The 18,815-nt window shown below is 51.4% G+C and overlaps 1 protein-coding gene across 2 annotated transcripts; it reads right to left on the bottom strand.

Annotated features, from left to right (window-relative positions):
- Positions 1–287: 287 nt before the first annotated feature.
- Positions 288–12,479, bottom strand: Igfbp4 (insulin like growth factor binding protein 4). Of its 2 annotated transcripts, XM_076543341.1 has the most exons (5): positions 12,378–12,479; positions 10,521–11,301; positions 4,089–4,234; positions 2,952–3,086; positions 288–1,511 (listed from the first exon to the last, which is right to left on the bottom strand). In XM_076543341.1, exons 2-5 carry the CDS (start codon positions 10,867–10,869, stop codon positions 1,377–1,379), a joined length of 765 nt encoding a protein of 254 aa, XP_076399456.1. In that variant the 5' UTR covers positions 10,870–11,301; positions 12,378–12,479; the 3' UTR covers positions 288–1,376. The 2 variants fall into 2 exon arrangements, with proteins under 2 accessions (XP_076399456.1, XP_042138705.1); XM_042282771.2 differs by lacking the exon at positions 12,378–12,479 and having other exon boundaries at positions 10,521–11,453.
- Between the last annotated feature and the right edge of the window lie 6,336 nt (positions 12,480–18,815).

Genomic DNA, 18,815 nt, shown 5'->3' with positions numbered 1-18,815 from the left:
CCCACCTCCCTCCACCCATGATTCATCCCTAGTAAAAGAAAGAAAGAAAGAAAGAAAGAAAGAGAGAGAGAGAGAGAGAGAGAGAGAGGGAGGGAGGGAGGGAGGGAGGGAGGGAGGGAGGGAGGGAGGGAGGGAGGGAGGGAAGGAGGAAGGAAGGAAGGGAGGGAGGGAAGGAAGGAAGGAAGGAAGGAAGGAAGGAAGGAAGGAAGGAAGGAAGGAAATCAATAAATCAAACACAGTTATCTTTTGGTTTTGTTCTATTTTTTTGTTGTTTTTTTAAAAAAAAGAAAAAAAAGAAAAAAATTGAATGAAAAGACATCACAGCCAACAAGCAGGTCTCTAAGTCTATCCAGGCAAGCCAGAAAATGCCCCGGGGGGGGGGGGTAGAGGAAGTGGGACAGGGGGTGCAAGGGAAGGAGAATACAGTGAGGGAAGCAGGTCACAGGCAGTGGGCAGCTGGAGACAGAGGGTCATCCTGGTGACTTCATGACCAGGAACCACAAGGAGGCCCAGGACAGGCCCTCAGCATCCTCATCCCAGCACACGAGTCCTCCTCTCCATCAGGCACACACAACCATCCTACATCCTTTCTTCTCTCCTGACTGCTCAAAGAGATGACTCCCCTCCCCCAGGTCCCTGTCCTTCAGGCCTTCCTCTCCCACAGCAGAGTTCCATCTGCCAGGCAGTCAATCCGATAACCCAGTCCCAGACCCAAAGATGGGCCCTGTCCCTCCACCTCCTCCCCCGCCCCTGCCCCGGGAATCTGAGGGGTGAGAACAGGGGACCAGGACAAAGCTTGGCTTGAGAGTAGAGGCATGTCTCATGAGTCCTCTTCTACTTCCCACCTTCCCGCGCTGACTAGGATGAGGAGGAGAGTGGTCACAACTTTCTTCCTCTCTGACTCCAAGAATGAGGTTTCGCTTCTCCTACAGGTCTCTGGCTACCTTAGAGGAACACCTCGCATGCCACAATCAGAAAATGAGAGTGAGGCCTCCCAGGGCTGAAAACTAAAGCTGGCATGTAGTATGTTGTCAATACATGTTTTCGGATGGCTGAATGAATGAATGGATTCAAGATTGATTTGAAAACACACTGGGGCTTCCTGTTGCTACACTCGGACCTCTTGGGCTATCTAAGTCCATGGTGGGTACTCTAGGCTCAGGCTTACCCCATGGGCCACACTTGCACCCATAAACACACACACGCACACATGCACACACACTCACGCAGACACACACACACCAAGGGAAACTTTGGGCAGGGCCAGAGGCAGAGAGCCAGGACTCAGACCAAAACTCCATGGCAGGTCAACTCTACAGCCCCCAGAGCACAGGGGCCTAGGAGGGGGCACTGAGTCCCCCACCCGCGGGCAGCCCTCACTCTTGGAAGCTGTCAGCCAGTTGGTGGCAGTCCAGCTCCCCCTTGGGTTCCAAGCCCCCTGGAAGCTTCACCCCTGTCTTCCGATCCACACACCAGCACTTGCCACGCTGTCCGTCCAGGGCGGGGTGACACTGTCAAGACAAGGATGTGAGAGGTCAGCTCCCAGGAAGGCCAAAAGAGCCCAGGTAGACCACCCCACCTCCAGTCCAGCCCCCAGATCAGACAGGTGCTCTTCCAACATGATATCTGAAGGCCAGGGCTCTTTTTGAGCACCAGTCACTAGAGCTCACTGAAGCGGGGAGATTTGTCCAAGGGAGGTTCTAGAACCTTCTGGTCAGGGACCTAAGAAGGTCCTCAGACTTCAAGGCACAGATGGACTGTAAAGGCTGGGTGCATTGAAGATGCTTCAGGTGTGTCGTGAATAGGACTGGAAGCGTGGGGTTAGAGCTGGGAGCAGGATCCAAGTCAGGGTGAAGGTAGCAGCATCAGGACCACAGCTGAAGATGGGTTAGGGAGTATGGTTAAAATGACGAAACTGGATAATTCTGCACTTTCTCCTTGTTTTTCCACAAACCCCAAAACTGTTCTAAAAAAATGGTCAGGTGTTTTTGTTTTGGTTTGTTTAATTAAGGGGTGGGGGGCTATTAGGAATTGAGACATGGAATTTGTGTTTGGACGCAGGCTGAAGATAGACCAGGCACTGGTTCCGAGAAGCCTTCTCTGGCCCGGCACTTGTGATACACAACGCCACACCCTCACCTTGCTACACTGGGATGTACAGACCCAGGACAGTAGTGTTATCCTCCTAGTGAGGCCTCTGCTGGGGACGTTTCCGTAGTGGGAGGCCGACATGTGTGCCTACAGTCACATGACCTAGGGGAGAACCAGGCCAAGGATCCCCAGACCACATTCAGCATAAGACACTCCAGTCCCTCGCCCAGATACACCACCCTCCTGATGGGCTGAGATGAGATGGAGCAAGCTGCCCCTGCTGTTCATGCCAGCGATGCCAGGCATTCTGAAGGAGTGAACATGATGCCACGGCCTGCTTCCTTCTCTCCTGACCCCTCTTTCCTCTGCTTCCACCAGACCTGGCTCTGCCTCCATCTTTGCTGCCCCCGGGAATCTGAGCTCAGCTGCGGAACTGTGAGCTCTCTCCTCCTTGACCTCTCGTAACTTGGGCTCCATCCCTAAACCCAGATGACGCTTCAGACATTCAGAGACAAGGAGCACTACTTTGAGGAAAGGAGGAGGGGGAGTGTTTGGAGCGGGGTTTGCATACATCACAGATGGGGAATCCTGAGCAAAGAGCCCTGGGGGAAGACAAGTTCTGCCGTGAACTCACTCAGTGGTGTGGGCTGGCCAGGGTCCTTCTACCCCTCTCTGAGTCTGTCTCTCCTCTTCAAAAGACTGAGATGGACAGAACATGCTGAGGGTCTTAGGCTAGCCCAAATGGTTGGGTTGGATTTGGGGAGCTTCCCTTCCTAAGAGCTCTCTTTGGGAACATCCTGCGGAGAGCCAGGAGTTCCCCAGGATGAGGCCAGGACCTCGCAGCAGGAAGGGAGACCCACCTGTTTGGGGTGGAAGTTGCCGTTGCGGTCACAGTTGGGAATGGGGATGATGAAGAGGTCCTCGTGGGTACGGCTCTGCGAGGCGGCCAGCCGCTCCAGGGCCCGGTGCAGCTCGCTCTGACAGGAACCCTGGGGCTGGAGGATGAGGAACAAAAGTGCTCAGCAGAAGAGAAAGGCAGGAAGACCAGGTTGGGGCTCTGAGCTTAAAGGGGGCTAAAGGCCCTGTGCGAAGAGTCAAAGCCTGGGTACTAGGCAGGGGCACAAGAAGTGGAAGCAGAGATTCAGGCTCAGCTAACAATGGTGGTCACTAAAGCAGGTGGTGGCGGCACACATCTGCAATCCCAGCACTCTGGAAGCAGAGGCAGGAGGATTATTGTAAGTTCAAGGCTAGCCTGGTACACATAGGAAGTTCTAGGCCAGCCTGGGCTACAAAGTGAGACCCTGTCTCACAAGAAATAATCAGGGGGAAAAAAGAGGAAGAGAGAGAGAGAGAGAGAGAGAGAGAGAGAGAGAGAGAGAGAGAGAGAGAGAGAGAGACTTTAAAGGGGAGAGTGGTGAGGGAAGAGAGAGGCCTTGGGAACTTAGAGGCCTAAGCAAAAGAAATAAACAAGGTGACACTCAGGCTTGAGCCCACTGGAACAATTAGCCAGACCCTAGAATAGGATCCTAAACCCTCTTGCTATGGCCAGCTTATTAAACCCTTTTGTTTCTAAGACTTGGCAGAGAATCCAAGAAAAAGGACCAAAAGCTAGACACTGCACGCCTTTAATCCCAGCACTTGGGAGACAGAGGCAGGCAGATCTCTTTGAGTTCAAGGCCAGTCTGATCTATATAGTGAGTACCAGGACAGCCAGAGCAACACAGAGAAAACTTGTCTCTCAAAAAAAAAAAAAAAAACAGGAAGAAAAAAAAAGAAAGAAAAAGGAAAAAGAAACATTAGGGAGCTTGGACCCCGTTTTTACCGGTCAACTCAACTCCATCATATTTACGTGCAGGGTAGAAAAGGAATCACAGAGAGAGATGGGGATTCTCCCCAGGCTCTCATGAGGTACATCTTGCACACACAGGAGGCTTTTACGCCAGATCTAGTCATGAAATTTCTCTAAGCACACCCATGTGTGGGTCAGAGGTGCTCACCACAGGACGGGGTTCCTCCCGGGGTGTCCCCACGACCTTCATCTTGCTCCGGTCTCGCATTTTGGCCATATGCTTCTGCAGGCACCGATGATCGTGGGCACTGCAGGGGCTGAAGCTGTTGTTGGGATGCTCGCTCTCATCCTTGTCTGTAGGGAGAAAGGCAGAGGTCCGCATCAGAAAGGAACAGAGGTTCCCGCTCCTCCAAGCCTCCACCTGCTTCCTCCTCCACCGGGAGTCTCCACAGAGCCTGAAACAGGAGCAGCCCCCACCTCCACCCCACTTCTCTGGATGTCTTTGGAAGAATATTCCTCTTGAAGTCCTTGACTTGTTCCTCACCCCACCCAGTTCAGGATTCAGAAAAGTCACCAGCTGCAGCCGCCCAGATGGCAGGGGGGATCCCTTGGGCCCTGCAGGGAGGTCTGAGGCAGGCAGTGGGAGGGGGGGAACTACTGGATCTTCTACCCCCTCTGTTCAGCTCCTCCCACCATCCCCCTCTCCATCTGCTCACTCTTCCTGTCTCCTTCCCTGCTCTTTCAGCATCTGGCTGAGCCTGCCAGGGATCCCTAGGGCCAAAATCATATTTTCCATGAGCGAGGAGTCTGGCCCTAAAGGTTCTCGCACTGTCTGGGTCTGTTAGTGTGTGTGCCTGCGTGTGTGCCTGCGTGTGTGTGTGTGTGTGTGTGTGTGTGTGTGTGTGTGTGTGTGTGTGTGAAAGAGACAGAGACATAGAGACAGAGAGGAGAGAGACACACACACACACTCACAGAGAGGAGGAGACACACACACACACACATACACACACACACACACTCACACACAGAAAAAGAGAGAGAGGAAAAAAAAAAAAACTGTGTGACCCCAGGACAAAGAAAACAGGCACACACATTTCTCCAGTCTACCTCACATCTTTAAACGTGAGGCCCCATTCAATGACCAAAGGAGTTACCCAGAAACAGGCAAAGTGCTATCTGGAGATGTGAACCATGAATCTGGACCCTGTCCCCAAGGCCCCTCCTGAAGGCTTGATGGGAACTGCCCCATCCAGAAGGCTCCGCATCATGATCATGCCGCTCCCTCCTGGCAGCCAGGGCCAGAATGCAAGGCTGAGAAGGGGAAGGAGGTTGGAAAGACTTCTCAGCACATCACAGCCACCTCTGAAATGCTCAGACTTGGCAGCTCAATGCAGGCCCAAGTGCAGAGCTCCTGCCAGCATTCCAGATGTTGGCAGGCCGACAGGAGGTTACATCTGGTTTGCGTCAGGACTTTTTTTCTTTTTTCTTTTCTTTTTTTTTTTTTTTTTCCTGAGGAGTTAGCAGGTCCCTCCATACATGGCAACAGTCCCAGAGCTGCCTCTGGGTCAAATGGTGTTTTTCTGCCTAGCCAAAGCTGGGGGGTTGGTTTTTATTTTATTCTTCTGGTTTGGGGGATAAGGGAAGGGAAGCATGTTGATGGAGGGACACCAGGCAAGGAGGGATCTATACCATTAAAAAAAAGAAAAAAGAAAAAAGAAAAAAGAAAAAAAAAACCTGTTAAGATTCCATACCCCAAATAAAACTGATTCACCAGGGATAGGAGATTTTGTCCTGAGTGAAGTACTGGTGTAGAATTAAAGAATGGAAATGGACGATGTAGATAGATACAACCATCCTTATGTGTAGGTGACAAAAGGATTGTCCCAAGGGGCCCCCAGACCTACATCAAGCTCGAGAGAGTCAGCTAAAGAGGGTGGAGAGTAGCCCGGGGATTCATGTGACAATCCCAGTCTGTTGATTCTCTCGATTCGCTGTCCTTTCACAATCAGAATGGCTTTGCACAGAGTCTCTGGTTCTTCTTGGTAAACATGAAATGTTTTTAGGCTCCGAGTTCAGGGAGTAAGGAAGAATTTGAGGTGGGGGCGGGGTAGGGGAAGAGGCAAGTATCCTACCCCTAAACTACAGTCCCAGCCCTACAATCTCTTTCTTCTTTTTCTTTTGTTTGGAGACAGGGTCTCATGTAGCCCAGACAGGCTTCAAACTCGCTCTATAGCTGAGGCTGGCCTTGAATCCCCTTCCTCCTATTCACTGCCCAAGTATTGGATTATGGGCAGGTACCACTATAATCTGGCCCCCAGACCTCATATTATTTTTCAGTTTTGTTTAGGAGCTTTTAAAGAAAGGAGTTGCCTCAGGAGATAGCACGCCCACCCTACAGTCCCAGAGTTTTGATATGATGAGCCTTCAAGAGTCCAGAAAAAGGTGGCCCGGAGACTTGACCACAATTCTGCTTCCCAATGTGGCATTTCTGTGAGTAGAAGCCAACCATGAGGAGTCCTTGGGGGCTTATCCGTGGGCATTTGAGACGTTCACCGTTAATGAGAACAACTGAGTAGCTTGTTGAAACCTAGAGCTACATGGGACCTAGAGTGAGCCTAGAAGCATGGCTTACACTGACATCAGAATTAAAGCACCTCATGGACACAGCTGAGTCAGCAGCCTGCCATGGGCACGCTGAGTCAGCAGCCCCTGAGCATGGGTGTCTCCATGGCCTAGCCCAGTGACCCCTGGTTCGAATCTACACTTAGAGTAAAGTCCACCATTTTAGGAGAATAGCTTCTAATCTGTCTTGGGGCATAACACAGATTAAGTCCACATCCACCCACCAACACAGAACCGCAAATGTTTACGGACAATCACATGTCCAGACACATGCTCATCCAGGTGTGCACATCTACACCCACTCACGTACTCTGACCCTACCCTAGTCAAAAACATAGACCAAGCCAGGACTCACTAATATCCCAGTCTCTCTGGCCATGGTTTGTTGACTCTTCCTTTAATCTGTAACTTTTCCTTGTCCATCCATGCTTACCTGGAGAGTCCATCTCTAGGGACCTCTCAAAAACATTAACTTCCCGGCACTGTTCCAGCTTCTAATGCCCTCTACCAAGGTCCCAATGCTCCTGAGCAGGAGCTGGAGGCAGCCTCCTCCTCTTGTTAGGTCTCCAAGAAGCTTGTCTAGGAAGTGGAGCTGCCGAAGTGGAGCAGGTCTTCTCCTCTAGCTCCTGTGTGGAGCTGGGCAGACTGCCATCCAGCCATGGCAAAGTCTTGCTCTTCGCTCCATAGCAGAGCAGGGCAAGGAGCGAGCCCCCAGGGAGAAGCTGTGTACAGCTCCGGCTCCAGTAGAGGCAAAAGTTCCTGCTCCCTAATTTCACCCCCCAGGATTTCTCTTCAGGACCAGCCCCTAACCCCTCCAAGACGCCCAAGCTAAGAATTGAGTGGGTTCTGCCACCCAGACTCAGACGTTTCAGCCATGCTTTGGAGAGTCACCCACTTGCCCACCAAAAATACCTTTCTCTTCCTTCATCCCCTAGACCTTGGCTGAAGAACCCAAGACCACCCATGACAGACACCAGGTTGTTTCTTTGAGATTTTGATCAAGGGGTGCCCTTTACTTGTTGCTCCCTACTGCTGGCCTCTAATGAGACAAGAGAGCACCCAAAAACAAGCAACCCCTCTCTATTCCTGGGGCTCTCCCTTACCCTGGGCTCTGCAAAGTCCCTTGGCTTCTTCATCTGCACCTCACCCTCATCCAACCTAGTGACCTTCCACTCTGTGCCAAACACCTCAAAACGATGAGGCTTTTGACCAAGGAGGAAACTGAAGTGGAGAAGAGGGAGACTTGTCTTTGGCCACTTTAAGCATCAATAATTTGGGCTTTATTGGTATTAAAGAAAAACTCTAGGCAGCCATGTTCTTCCTCCCCTCTCCCCTAAAGCACGGAATGTCTGGGAAGGCCCAGTTTCCATGGCATGACTACATTCCCAGTACCGAAGTACGGACAATATTTGCTGTGTTGACTAAAAATTAACCCAGCCTGCCTGTTCCCTAACCCTGTCCCGGAGGGACCTAATGCCTGGTTTAGGAACTCCCTGTCCCAAGCTTGACCTCTCCATCGAACATCATTCTCTTGGATTTCAAGAATCGAGGATGTGAAATTGTAGACTTATGACGCATGCACCGGTCCCCACCTCTGGTGGCCTTGGTAGTGCTGATCCCCAACCTGTCACAAAGGAAAGCAAGGCAGACTGGAAATGGAAGGGACAACCTGGCCCTAGAAAAAAATAAGATGAAGAGCTCGTGCCAAAGGACCACTTACTTAGATGATCATCTGGAGCTCAGTCCCAAGAGCAAAGAGCGGGAAGAATAGACTGACACCTTTGACCAAATGAGTTCCGGGTCCCAAACCAGGAGACTGAGAAGGGACAATGGCCTATTGACAGTGTAAGGAATGAGATAGGGGCTGAGCCTTGCTCAGTATTTCACCAGAGACCCTGCAAGGCTCTGTGGGTACTCCTCCCATGATGCAAAGGTGTCAGGTCATGACAGGGAAGTACTGTGATGACTAGAAAGCATTGACCTTAGCTTGCCAATTGAGTGTCTAATGTCAGCCAGGTGGTGGTGGTGCACACCTTTAATTCCGACACGGAGGAGGTAGGGCCAGGCGCATCTCTGTGAGTTTGAGGCCAGCCTGGTCTACAGAGAGAGTTCGAGGACAGCCAGGGCTACACAGAAAAACCTTATATTGGAAAAAAAAAAAAAAAAGTCTGTGTCCAGGGTCCTTCTGGTTTCTGTTTTTACCTCTTCACACAGCTGTATCCGTGGTGTGGGTAGAAGACAAGTCCAGGAAGTGAGAGAATTAGTGACTTGGGCTCTGAATTCCAGAACAGACCTACAGGCACCCCACTCCTAGACTTCTCTAGAAGCTGACTTGCCTCACATCCACAGAACAATCAGACACTGTGCCGGGCCTTCCTAACCCCCAAGGGGATTGGTTTTTCCGTCGCGATGTAGGGATGTTTCTGTTCAACCGGAAGAGAAGACTCTTGCAGCTCTCTTCTGGCTGGTGCTCAAGTTGAGGTGAGAGGAGACTACCAGCCATCTTCACCTGCTGCTAGATGCCCACTAGCTGGTAGAGGGCAAAGTAGGCATCCTAAACGCAGCCCTCCCTCCTGGTCTCACTGCCCCAAGATCAAGGACTCACTCTCCCAGGACCCCCTCCCCCTCCAGCAACGCTGGGTGCCAGTCTGGCACTTCTCCCAGAATATTTCTGCTGACCCATCTCTCCTTGGCCAGGGGCAGGAAGGGCAGAGAGGCAGCCCTGGGGTCCACCTCCTTCCTGTTTTCCCTGCATCCTGCTTTCCTCGACTTATAAACTGCTGAGGGTTGAGGAAGTGGATCGGTCTGGGACCCAGAGCAGGAAGCTCAGGGCCGAAGTCCCAGCATCCGGACTGCAACAATGGAAGAATCAAGCACCAGGAAAAGAGGGGGGCACACACAGGGGCTCAGAGAGAGCCAGGCTGTCCGAGAAGGGGGAAACAGACAGACAGAACGTCCAAAGGGTAGCAGATATGTAGGAAGAGTCACCAACAGAGACATCAAAAGAGCAACAGAGTCTGAGACAAAAGTCTGAGAGGTCATCAGAAAAACAGACTAAGGCAGAGCAAGGGAAGGAAACTAATGAGGTTCAGGAGACCGAGAAAAAGAGAACTCGGGACCGTTGGGTGCAGCTGGAAGTTGAGAGACAGACACCGCAGGAAATCACAAAAGGACAAGAGAGGGATTCTCAGAAGAAACCGAGAAAGGCCCACCGAGAAATGGAGAAATAGAAAAGTAAATACAAGACCGGAGCAAGGGACATTTTGAAAATCTGTCTGCTTGTCGATCTGTCCTCCTCTCCTCTCAGTCCCCAACAATCAAGGTTTCTGCAACTCTGGGCCGACAGCCAGCGCTTCCCTCCAGACCCCTCAGATGGCACCTGCCAGAGGAAGGAGCGAGAAACCTGGATGTGCCAGCCTGGCAGAAAGAACGCTGCCTTCCACTGCGTTGAGGGCCTTCGGGGAAATACAAATCTCCTTCTTTATTATTGAAGTCCCTCTGATTTTATGTCCCACTTCACCCCAGGGTGATGACTGAAAAATCACTGGTTCCTCACACCTTTGGGTTTCACCTGAAACTGGGTGTGGATCGGGCCCTGGTTCAGGAACAGAAAGGGACCGTCCCAACACACACCCACACCCCCCCCCAACCCCCCCCCCCACACCATCGCAGTTTTCTGGCTCTGGATGATAAATATAACTGAATCAGGTCATTTAACTTACCATAATCGCCTCAGGCACCAGGCTTACCACTGAGGCCGAGGCCTCTCTTCCCAAAGAAGCACCTGGGAGGTTTGAGATGAAGGGATGGGACCAGGTTCCCCTTGACCAGTGACAACTGGCCCTGGGATTCAGTGCCAATTTTCTTGGCTGTGCCTGTCAGCTCTGCCACGTACCTCCCTTCTCCTCAACTCACTGGGAGCTTTTTACCGGCCTTCCAGACCAACCAGGATGGGAGCCAAGTTGCAGGGAGGAGGGCTCTTGGGAAAGGTGGTAAAGAAATGGTAGGTATGCCTTACCAGATGACTGCAGGCTTTCCTGGATGGCCTCGATCTCGGACAGCTCCGTGCACACTCCCTGCCCATGCATCAGTGTGCGCAGGGGCTTCTCCACTCCCCGGGGCGGGTAGCAGCGCATGCCTGAGCCACAGCGTGGGGTGTACACCCCGCAGGGCATCCCCAAGCCCAGGGCACAAGTGGCGCAACAACCGCAGCCGGGCTCCCGCACCAGCTCCTCGCAACCCACAGGGGGGCGGCAGCGCGCCAGCTTCTCCTCGGAGCAGGGTGGGCAGTGGATGGCTTCGTCGCCCAAGCTCGGCCAAGGCCCTGCGGCCAGCAGCAGGACGGCCACGAGGCCGAAGGGCAGCATGGTGAGGACGAAGATGGAGCACGGAAAGGGAGCGCGGGCTCGCGAGCTGGCTGCAAGGGACCCGGAGGCAGCAGCGCCCAGTGCGCTTAGAGGACCAGACCGGAGGGCGCGGGGACACGGGGCGGCCCCGGCAGGCAGGGAACCGAGCTGGGGAAGTTAGCAAGCACGCTGGAGCGGAGCGAGCCTAGCCACCGAGGCGCTGCGCTGCATCCTCGGCCCGGCCCAGCAGGCGGCGGGGGCAGGGGGCTGAGCAGCTGCCCGGGACCGGCTCCCGGGACTTTATACCGGCCCCCTGGCCACACCCCCAGCGCCGTCCCTGAGGTGGGAGAGCAGGGGCGGGCGAGGGGGAACTGGAGCGGGAGAGGAGGCCGTTAGGGGGAGGGGGCGCTGGCCTGAGTCGCAGCCACCGCTAGAATATCTGAAAGTCCTTTGCTCCGCAGAAAACAAAAAACAAAAAAACCGGCGCGGTTTGGAAGCGGTGGCCGGCGTGCAGAGCGCCTCTGAGCCTCTGAACCAGAGCCCTCGGAGGATGGGTGCGGGAGGCAGGGCGAGGGGAGGCGAAGGAGATGCTGCTTGGTCCCGTTCCCCCTACCCCCACCCCCACCCCGACCTCGAAGGATTCCTTTCCAGACACCTAGGCGACCCTCACGTTCAGTCCCCCTCCTTGGCCGGAGGTGGCCACCCCACCCTACTCCCCGGTACGTCCAGTCTCAAGCTCTGGAGACCGCCCTGAGTGAGGTGGGGCAAGGCGGTCAAGCACTCTACAAGGGGTTCAGGAGGGCCCCAGGCTTGGGGCGCTTCCTGATCGGCAGTCTTCTCGCTGCACCCTGCTTCCCTAACTCCAGGACAAGGTGCCAAGCTTTTTCCTCCTCCTTAGATGTCTCCCCCTCTACTGCCTCGCTTAGATTCTGGAAGGAGACTGGCCTGGGAGACTGACATTGGCCGTGTACAAGATGTGCGTTGAACAACCCCAGAGGGCACCACTCTTTGTGTATTTGTATTGTTATTGTGACCGTTTCCCAGTAGGTGGCAGTCAAAGATTTCCAGAAAGGGAAGCCTCTTCTTCATTTTCCCGACGCCACTTCGCCCCTGGGCGACACCCTATTGATAAGCCTGTCTATCAATAAGCTACAGCTCGCAGCAATCCTGTTGGAAGTGGGAGTAGATCTACAGACCCACCTCCTACCTTCCTTCTCGTTTCTCCCTACGCCTCTCCATCCTCCCCAACTGAGGAGTTAGTTTCTGTCCGGGCATATTCGGAGGCTCGGTGGATTTGGGGGGCAGATGGGGTCGGGGGGGTCTGGCCTAAACTTCTAAGGAGAAATCAAGCTAAAGTGCAGCTCCTAGATCTCTTCCTGTTCTTTGTCCCCCAGGCAGGGTTCTTTCAGCCGGGGGATTAAGCCACCTCCCATTTTCAGCATACGCAGAATGTTGGCGGGGTTGGAGCAAGAAAGGCGCCAAGAGCCCGGACCTGGAGGCCAGACCAAAAAGTTGCGAACTGACGGCACCTACCGGCAACCCTTAAGACTGCAGGAGGGCTGACGTGTTCCGGTCGGACACAAGGACTCTCAGTCACATCTCAAGGATAAAGTTGGCTCCCCACTGTCCCATCTGCCTTGGAGGAAGGTAAACAGAACAGGTTCTTCAAGCTCCTGAGGAAGCCAGCGTTTTTTCTGGTTCAAAAGCCAGTCCCTGCTCCTTCCCACCCCCCCTCCCACCCGTTCTCTTCCTTAAATCCAGTCGGCCTTCTACTTAATGGATGAACTTGAAGTCTATCTCTAGTTAAAAGGAAGGCTGATTATGACCCCCTATTCCACCCACCTCTTGGAACTCCTGTGGGAATAAATGGACCCATAAGGACAGTTTTGAAGTCCAGTGCCCAACTCGCCTGCCAGACAGCAAACCCAGGATGAGTTTGGTGATGAGTGCTGGTGAAGGTGGCCGGTCTGTACAGAATTCTAGATGAGACAGATGCCCCGACTCCTCAACCGCGGCACCTCCTCCGCCCCCAACCCATCCTCTGGTGTCCTTCCCATCACTGCCTAGATTCATTCCCAGGAAGCCAGAGACCAAAAACTGTTCTTTCCACATATGGTACGTTCACTAAGCACCTGTTGTCTTGAGAATAAAGTGAAGACCAAAACCACTCTGCCTCAAGGAGAGAGGAGATCAGTGTGTAATGAAAAGAAGTTTTCTTTCTTTCTTCCTTTCTTTCTTCCTTTCTTTCTTTCTTCCTTTCTTTCTTCCTTTCTTTCTTCCTTCCTTCCTTTCTTCCTTTCTTTCTTTCTTTCTTTCTTTCTTTCTTTCTTTCTTTCTTTCTTTCTTTCTTTCTTTCTTTCTTTCTTCCTTCCTTCCTTCCTTCCTTCCTTCCTTCCTCCCTCCCTCCCTCCCTCCCTTGCTTTCTTTCTTTTCTTTTCTTTTTTTCTAAACAGGATTTCTCTGTGTAGCTTTTGATGCCTGTCCTGGGTCTCGCTCTGTAGACCAGGCTGCCCTCAAACTCACAGAGATCCACCTGTCTCTGCCTCCCGAGTGCTGAGAGTAAAGGTATGCACCACCAGTGCCCAGCAAAAAATAAGTTTTCTAAGACATGTACAGGTGCCCTGGGAGATATTTCTGTAGGACACATGGGGACCTAGAGGCACAAGCAATCAGCTCTACCTATGGTGCATGAGAAATGTTCACTGAAGAGGTGACCTGAGACCAAGTTGTAGCAGAGCCTTTTATTGTTATGTGAGCTTTTGTCTGCAACTTAACATTTTTTTTTTTTTTTTTTTTTTTTTTTAAGACTGATTTATTTATTATGTATACAGAGGAGGGCGCCAGATCTGATTACGGATGGTTGTGAGCCACCATGTGGTTGCTGGGAATTGAACTCAGGACCTCTGGAAGAGCAGTCAGTACTCTTAACCTCTGACCCATCTCTCCAGCCCCCAACATCTTTTTAAAAAGATTTATTGGCCAGAGAGAGAGGTGTTAGTGGCACATGCCTTTAGTCGCAGCACTTGGGAGGCAAAGGCAGGTGGATCTTTGTGAGTTCAAGGTCAGCCTGGACTACAGAGTGAGTTCCAGGACAGCCAGGGCTACACAAAGAAACCTTGTCTCTAAATGCCCCCTCCAAAAAAAAGATTTATCAGTATTTATTTATTTTGAGACAAGGTCTCATTATATAGCCTTTGCTGGCCTGGAAGTCACTACATAGACCAGGTTAGCTTCAAACTCATAGAGATCCACCTACCCCTGCCTCCTGGAGTGCTAGCATTGAAGGCATGTGCCCCCAAGCCCAGCTACTTTTTATTTTTAATTATGTGTATAAGTGTGTGTGTGAGTATGTGTGTGTGTCAGGGTGGGTATGTGTGTGTGTGCAGGTACTCACAAAGGCAGAGGCATCAGATATTTGAGAGCTGGAGTTATAGGCGTTGTAAACCACCTGAGAACTGGTTCTGGGACCTGAACTGGCATTCTCTAGAAGCTGAGAGCCATCTCCTTCCAGGTCCCCACTTAACATTTAAATGGGTAACTTTCATCACTGAAGAAGGAAGGGAGATAAGAAAGGAAGAGAGAGAGGCAGAGAAAGAGTGAGAAACAGGGGCAAAATCCGTGGGCTCAGCCACAGAGAATGGTTCGAAGAAAACATGAGGCAATAGATGAAAGGGCTCTGAGAACTGGACCTGTAGCTTAGCGGTAGAGAGCTTGCCAAGCATGCATGAGGTCCCAGGTTCAAATCCCTACGCCCCACCAAAGTCATTTTAACCAGGCATGATTGCCCATGCTGGTTACTCCCAGAACCTAGGATAGGCCAGCCTGGGCTATACAGTAAGACTCCGACCATTCGACCATTACCACCCCGAAGAAGAAAAAGAGGAGCCTGAAATCCAGGCACAGGGCTTATTGCAGGTTCTTCCACCTGACTGCTGCCTCCTTGTGGACTGATGCTTCCATATTGAGCCTGTGGGAAGCAAAACTCAAGCCTGTTTCCGGGCTGTCTTTTCCGGGCAGGCGAGAGCTTGCACGTCCCCCCCTTCCTGAGAGCTGGGAAGACACTCCACCTGGCGCCCAGATGAAGAAACCCCTCCACCACTCCAGCCCCTTCCATTCCATTCTCTCACTGGCTTGTTGATCAAAGCTCTCATTAGCTGCTTTACTGGGACAATCCCAGACTTCTGTGGCACACGCCTTTAATCCCAGCACTTGGGAGGCAGAGCCAGTAGATTCTCTGTGAGTTTGAGGCCAGCCTGGTCTATACAGTGAGTTCCAGGACATCCAGGGCAACAAACACAGTGAGACCCTGTCTCAAAAAAATAAAATAAAAAGTTCTGTTCTCAGGGAACACCCAATCTGATAAGCTTGCCCTAGGGGCCATCTTGTCTGATGGAGTGGACAAAATATATAATTATGAGGATTAGCCTTTAACTACTACTGACCGGGGCCACACAAGCATCATAGAGGAGGAGGCATTATCAGTGTTGTCTTTTTAAGACAGGAAAAGTGAGGCACATAGGGATTATGTAACTTACTCAAAGTCACATAGCTAGTAGAGAGACAAAGATGCGAGCCTAAGCGCTCTCTCTCTCTCTCTCTCTCTCTCTCTCTCTCTCTCTCTCCAGTCTGCACAATTACCACCTATACATCACTGCTGTCTCAGTCAGCTGTCAGAAACATGCTACATGACCATCAAGGGCAGAAGCCTAGGACTCAGAGTTCACGCTGAGCACGGAGGTCAGGTGGAGGTGGCATTGGTGTGGGATCGTGCTCCAGGCCTCCTTATAACTTTGCTTTCCAGCCCACTCCTGACCGCCTTGGACTTCACTGAGTCTACACTAATCCTTTATATCCACTGACATCTAAGTACTGATAGGGGAGCCCCACAGTTATCCCACGTGTGGGCCAAGCAATAGCATATCAGGACAGCCTTCTTCCTGCCCACCAGGGCTCCATACTTGCAGGATCTTCAAACAGGCCCCACAATACAAAGAGGAGAACTTTTTTTTTTTTTTAAGACTTATTTATTTATTATGTATACAGCATGTATAACTGCACACCAGAAGAGGGTGCCAGATCTCATTACAGATGGTTGTGAGCCACCATGTGGTTGCTGGGAATTGAACTCAGGTCCTCTGGAAGAACAGTCAGTGCTCTTAACCTCTGAGCCATCTCTCCAGCTCCCCCCAAAAAGGAGAACTCTTGTCCAGCCCATCTCCAGAGCCTGGGCTCTTCCCTCAGGACAGGCCGAGGCTCCGAGCAGGGAAAGAGGTGGGAAGAGGGGAGTCCCTATGCACTTAGGCTGGCCAACATCCTGTTTCCTAGCTCCAGTCCAGCCCGTTCAGCTGCTTGTCAGCTTCGTGACCACTTCCTTCTCCACACTTCAGTTTTTACCATTTGTTCCATGGATTGGGAGAACCAATTGCCTTGGGAAGCCCTGTCCTCTTCTGGCAATCTCGGAACATTAGAATTCTGGAGTGTTTGGTGGTTTGTTTTGTTTTTCGAGACAGAGTTTCTCTGTGCAGCCCTGACTGTCCTGGAACTCACTCTATACCAGGCTGGCCTCGAACTCAGAGATGCAGCTGCCTCTGCCTCCCGTGTGCAGAAATTAAAGGTGTGTACCATCACCACCACACGGCAGAATTCTGGAGTTCTTTGGCAAAGTCCAAAGCACCCTTCTGACATGGCTCCCAACCCTCCAGAGTCCGCATTGTCTCCAGACCAATAGGCACCAATGAAACTTCTTTCTCTTGGCTGAAGCCGATACAGAAGACAAGTCAAATGAACAGTGTTGGACTCATTGAGAACTCTGTCACCACCCAGAGTTCTCACCCAAGGGCACACAGGTAGCAGATGACCCAGCAAGGTCTGTGTGTACCATATCAACTTTCTGTGCACACTCCTGCCTCTGTACCAGACCTGTCACCACAGGTTCAGGTCTCAAGGTATGTGTTGAAGCCTGGGTTGTCTTACAAATAGGTTTAAATCACATTTAGTCTCATATGACCTTAGGCCAATCTTTTAACTGCCTGGAACTCCATCTATATCATGGGTTTATAGGGTTGCCATGGTAACTAATGATCACAATGGCTAATGTACTGACACCAACCCTGCCAGACATAGTGTCAAGTGAGCATCATCCCTGCAGTTTTGCCCAGTCCTCTCAGGCAGGGCTGACGTTATCCCTCAGCTACAACCGAGAGCATTTGAGGATAAAGAGAAGATATCACTTTGCCAAATCTCAGAGCTAGTTAATAGCAAATCCAGGAATCACTTTAGGCAATTTGGCTTCCAACTCACTTGGCTGGTCATTGTTAATACTCACTGGATACTTACTACGTGTTGGGTACCATTTTGAGCACACATACACAGAGGTACCAGAGTCCTGGGTTTTTCTCAATCCTAGCAGCATCTCCTCCCATCATTGGTCAATGCTGCTAGGGCTAAGCCCCTGTCCCTCTAGCTGCAGTGCCAAGGTCCCTGTGTCCAAGACGGATGTGTCTTTCCAATGAGCCAGCTGTGGAGCCAACCTGACAGTTCTGGTCTTCTCAGCTCTGGAAGCAAGATCTAACCCCAGCTGTGGGAAGGAAGGCAGGGTCTCAGAGGGAAGGACCTTTCCCACTTCTCACTCCGAGAATCTCTTCTGCTACAGCCTTGTCCTTGGCCTAACAGAAGGAGGAATACTCTGAAAGATGACTGACAGGTGGGGACTGGAGAGTTAAGGGCAGGACTATGTGGCCCCAGAAACAAGGCTATAGTACCTGAATCCCCTAATCACATAGCTCCCATCTTTACCCCTGAAGCCTGGCCTCACTCCCTCAGTCTACTGTTGTTTCCACAGTAGCAAACCTCCAGACCTATTGAGTCAGATTCTTATCCTACTTAGTCATGATGACATGACGTTAAGAGCATCAGAAAACTGGGCCCTATGGTAGCGGGAACCCAGTAGGCCAACAGTGGAGAAGATCTCTGTTCCCGGATTTGTGTGCAGCAACTGTGAGATTGAGAGCCCCGGTTTCCTGCTGTCAGAGCCCAGGGTTCCGAGGCCAGCTCTGTCTTTATCAGCTGGGCCCTGTGAGCTTCCCTCTTCAGTAAGATTGACCTCAGTTTTGACGTCTGTAAAGCAATGATTCTGGTCCTGAATTCACTCTGTAAGACTGCTAAGAAGGAGCAGATGGGGGTTGGAGAGATGGCTCAGCGTTAAGAACACCGCTGCTCTGGCAGAGGGCCCAGGTTCAATTCCCAGCACCCACATGATGGCTCACAACTGCTTGTAACTCCACTTCCAGGGGATCCAACATCCCATTCTGGCCTCCTCGGGCACTGCATGCACGTGGTCCGCATAGACACATGCAGGCCAACACTCATGAACATAAAACAAAAATAAATAAATTTTCAAATTTTTAAATGAAAAAAAGAAATATTAAAGGAGGCAGGCATGTATGTACACTAATGGCTATAGACAGAAGAAAGTGAGTTATAAACTGATACATCATTATTATGAGTGGATTTACTCAAAGATTTGATGATGATTTAGAGTAGAAGGACAGAAGAAGGGAAGAGAGTATTAGCAAGGGAAAGGCTGAAGGACAGAGGGTTTAAACAGGGGCTAGAAAGATGGCTCGGTAGATAGACATTCTTGCTCTGCAAGCATGAAGGCCTGAGTTCAAATCCCCAGCACCCGATAAAAAGCTGGACATGGCTGTTTATGCCTATAATGCCAGTACTGAAGGGCAGAGAACGCTCACTGGTAAGCCACCATAACCAAAATGATAAGCTTCCTGTTTAGTAAGAGACCCCCTGTCTCAAGTCAGAGAGCAACGAGGAAGACACCTTATGCCCCGCTCTGACTTCCATGTGTGGACACACAGGTACATGTGTACTTCTACACTTACATGGATATATTACAAATACAACACATACAAAAAAAATCACAGAGAGACAGGAAGGCACAGAAAAATGGAGAG

Source organism: Peromyscus maniculatus, chromosome 8 (assembly GCF_049852395.1).
Source record: "Peromyscus maniculatus bairdii isolate BWxNUB_F1_BW_parent chromosome 8, HU_Pman_BW_mat_3.1, whole genome shotgun sequence".
Lineage (NCBI taxonomy): Eukaryota > Metazoa > Chordata > Mammalia > Rodentia > Cricetidae > Peromyscus > Peromyscus maniculatus.
This window is presented reverse-complemented; position numbering and strand designations above follow the sequence as displayed.

Coding starts and splice junctions, on each gene's coding strand:
- Igfbp4 (XM_076543341.1), bottom strand. CDS start 10,869: ATGCTGCCCTTCGGCCTCGTGGCCGTCCTGCTGCTGGCCGCAGGGCCT. Junction 4,235..10,520: donor GGAAAGCCTGCAGTCATCTG/GTAAGGCATACC, acceptor TTCTCCCTACAG/ACAAGGATGAGAGCGAGCAT. Junction 1,512..2,951: donor GCAACTTCCACCCCAAACAG/GTGGGTCTCCCT, acceptor TTGTCTTGACAG/TGTCACCCCGCCCTGGACGG.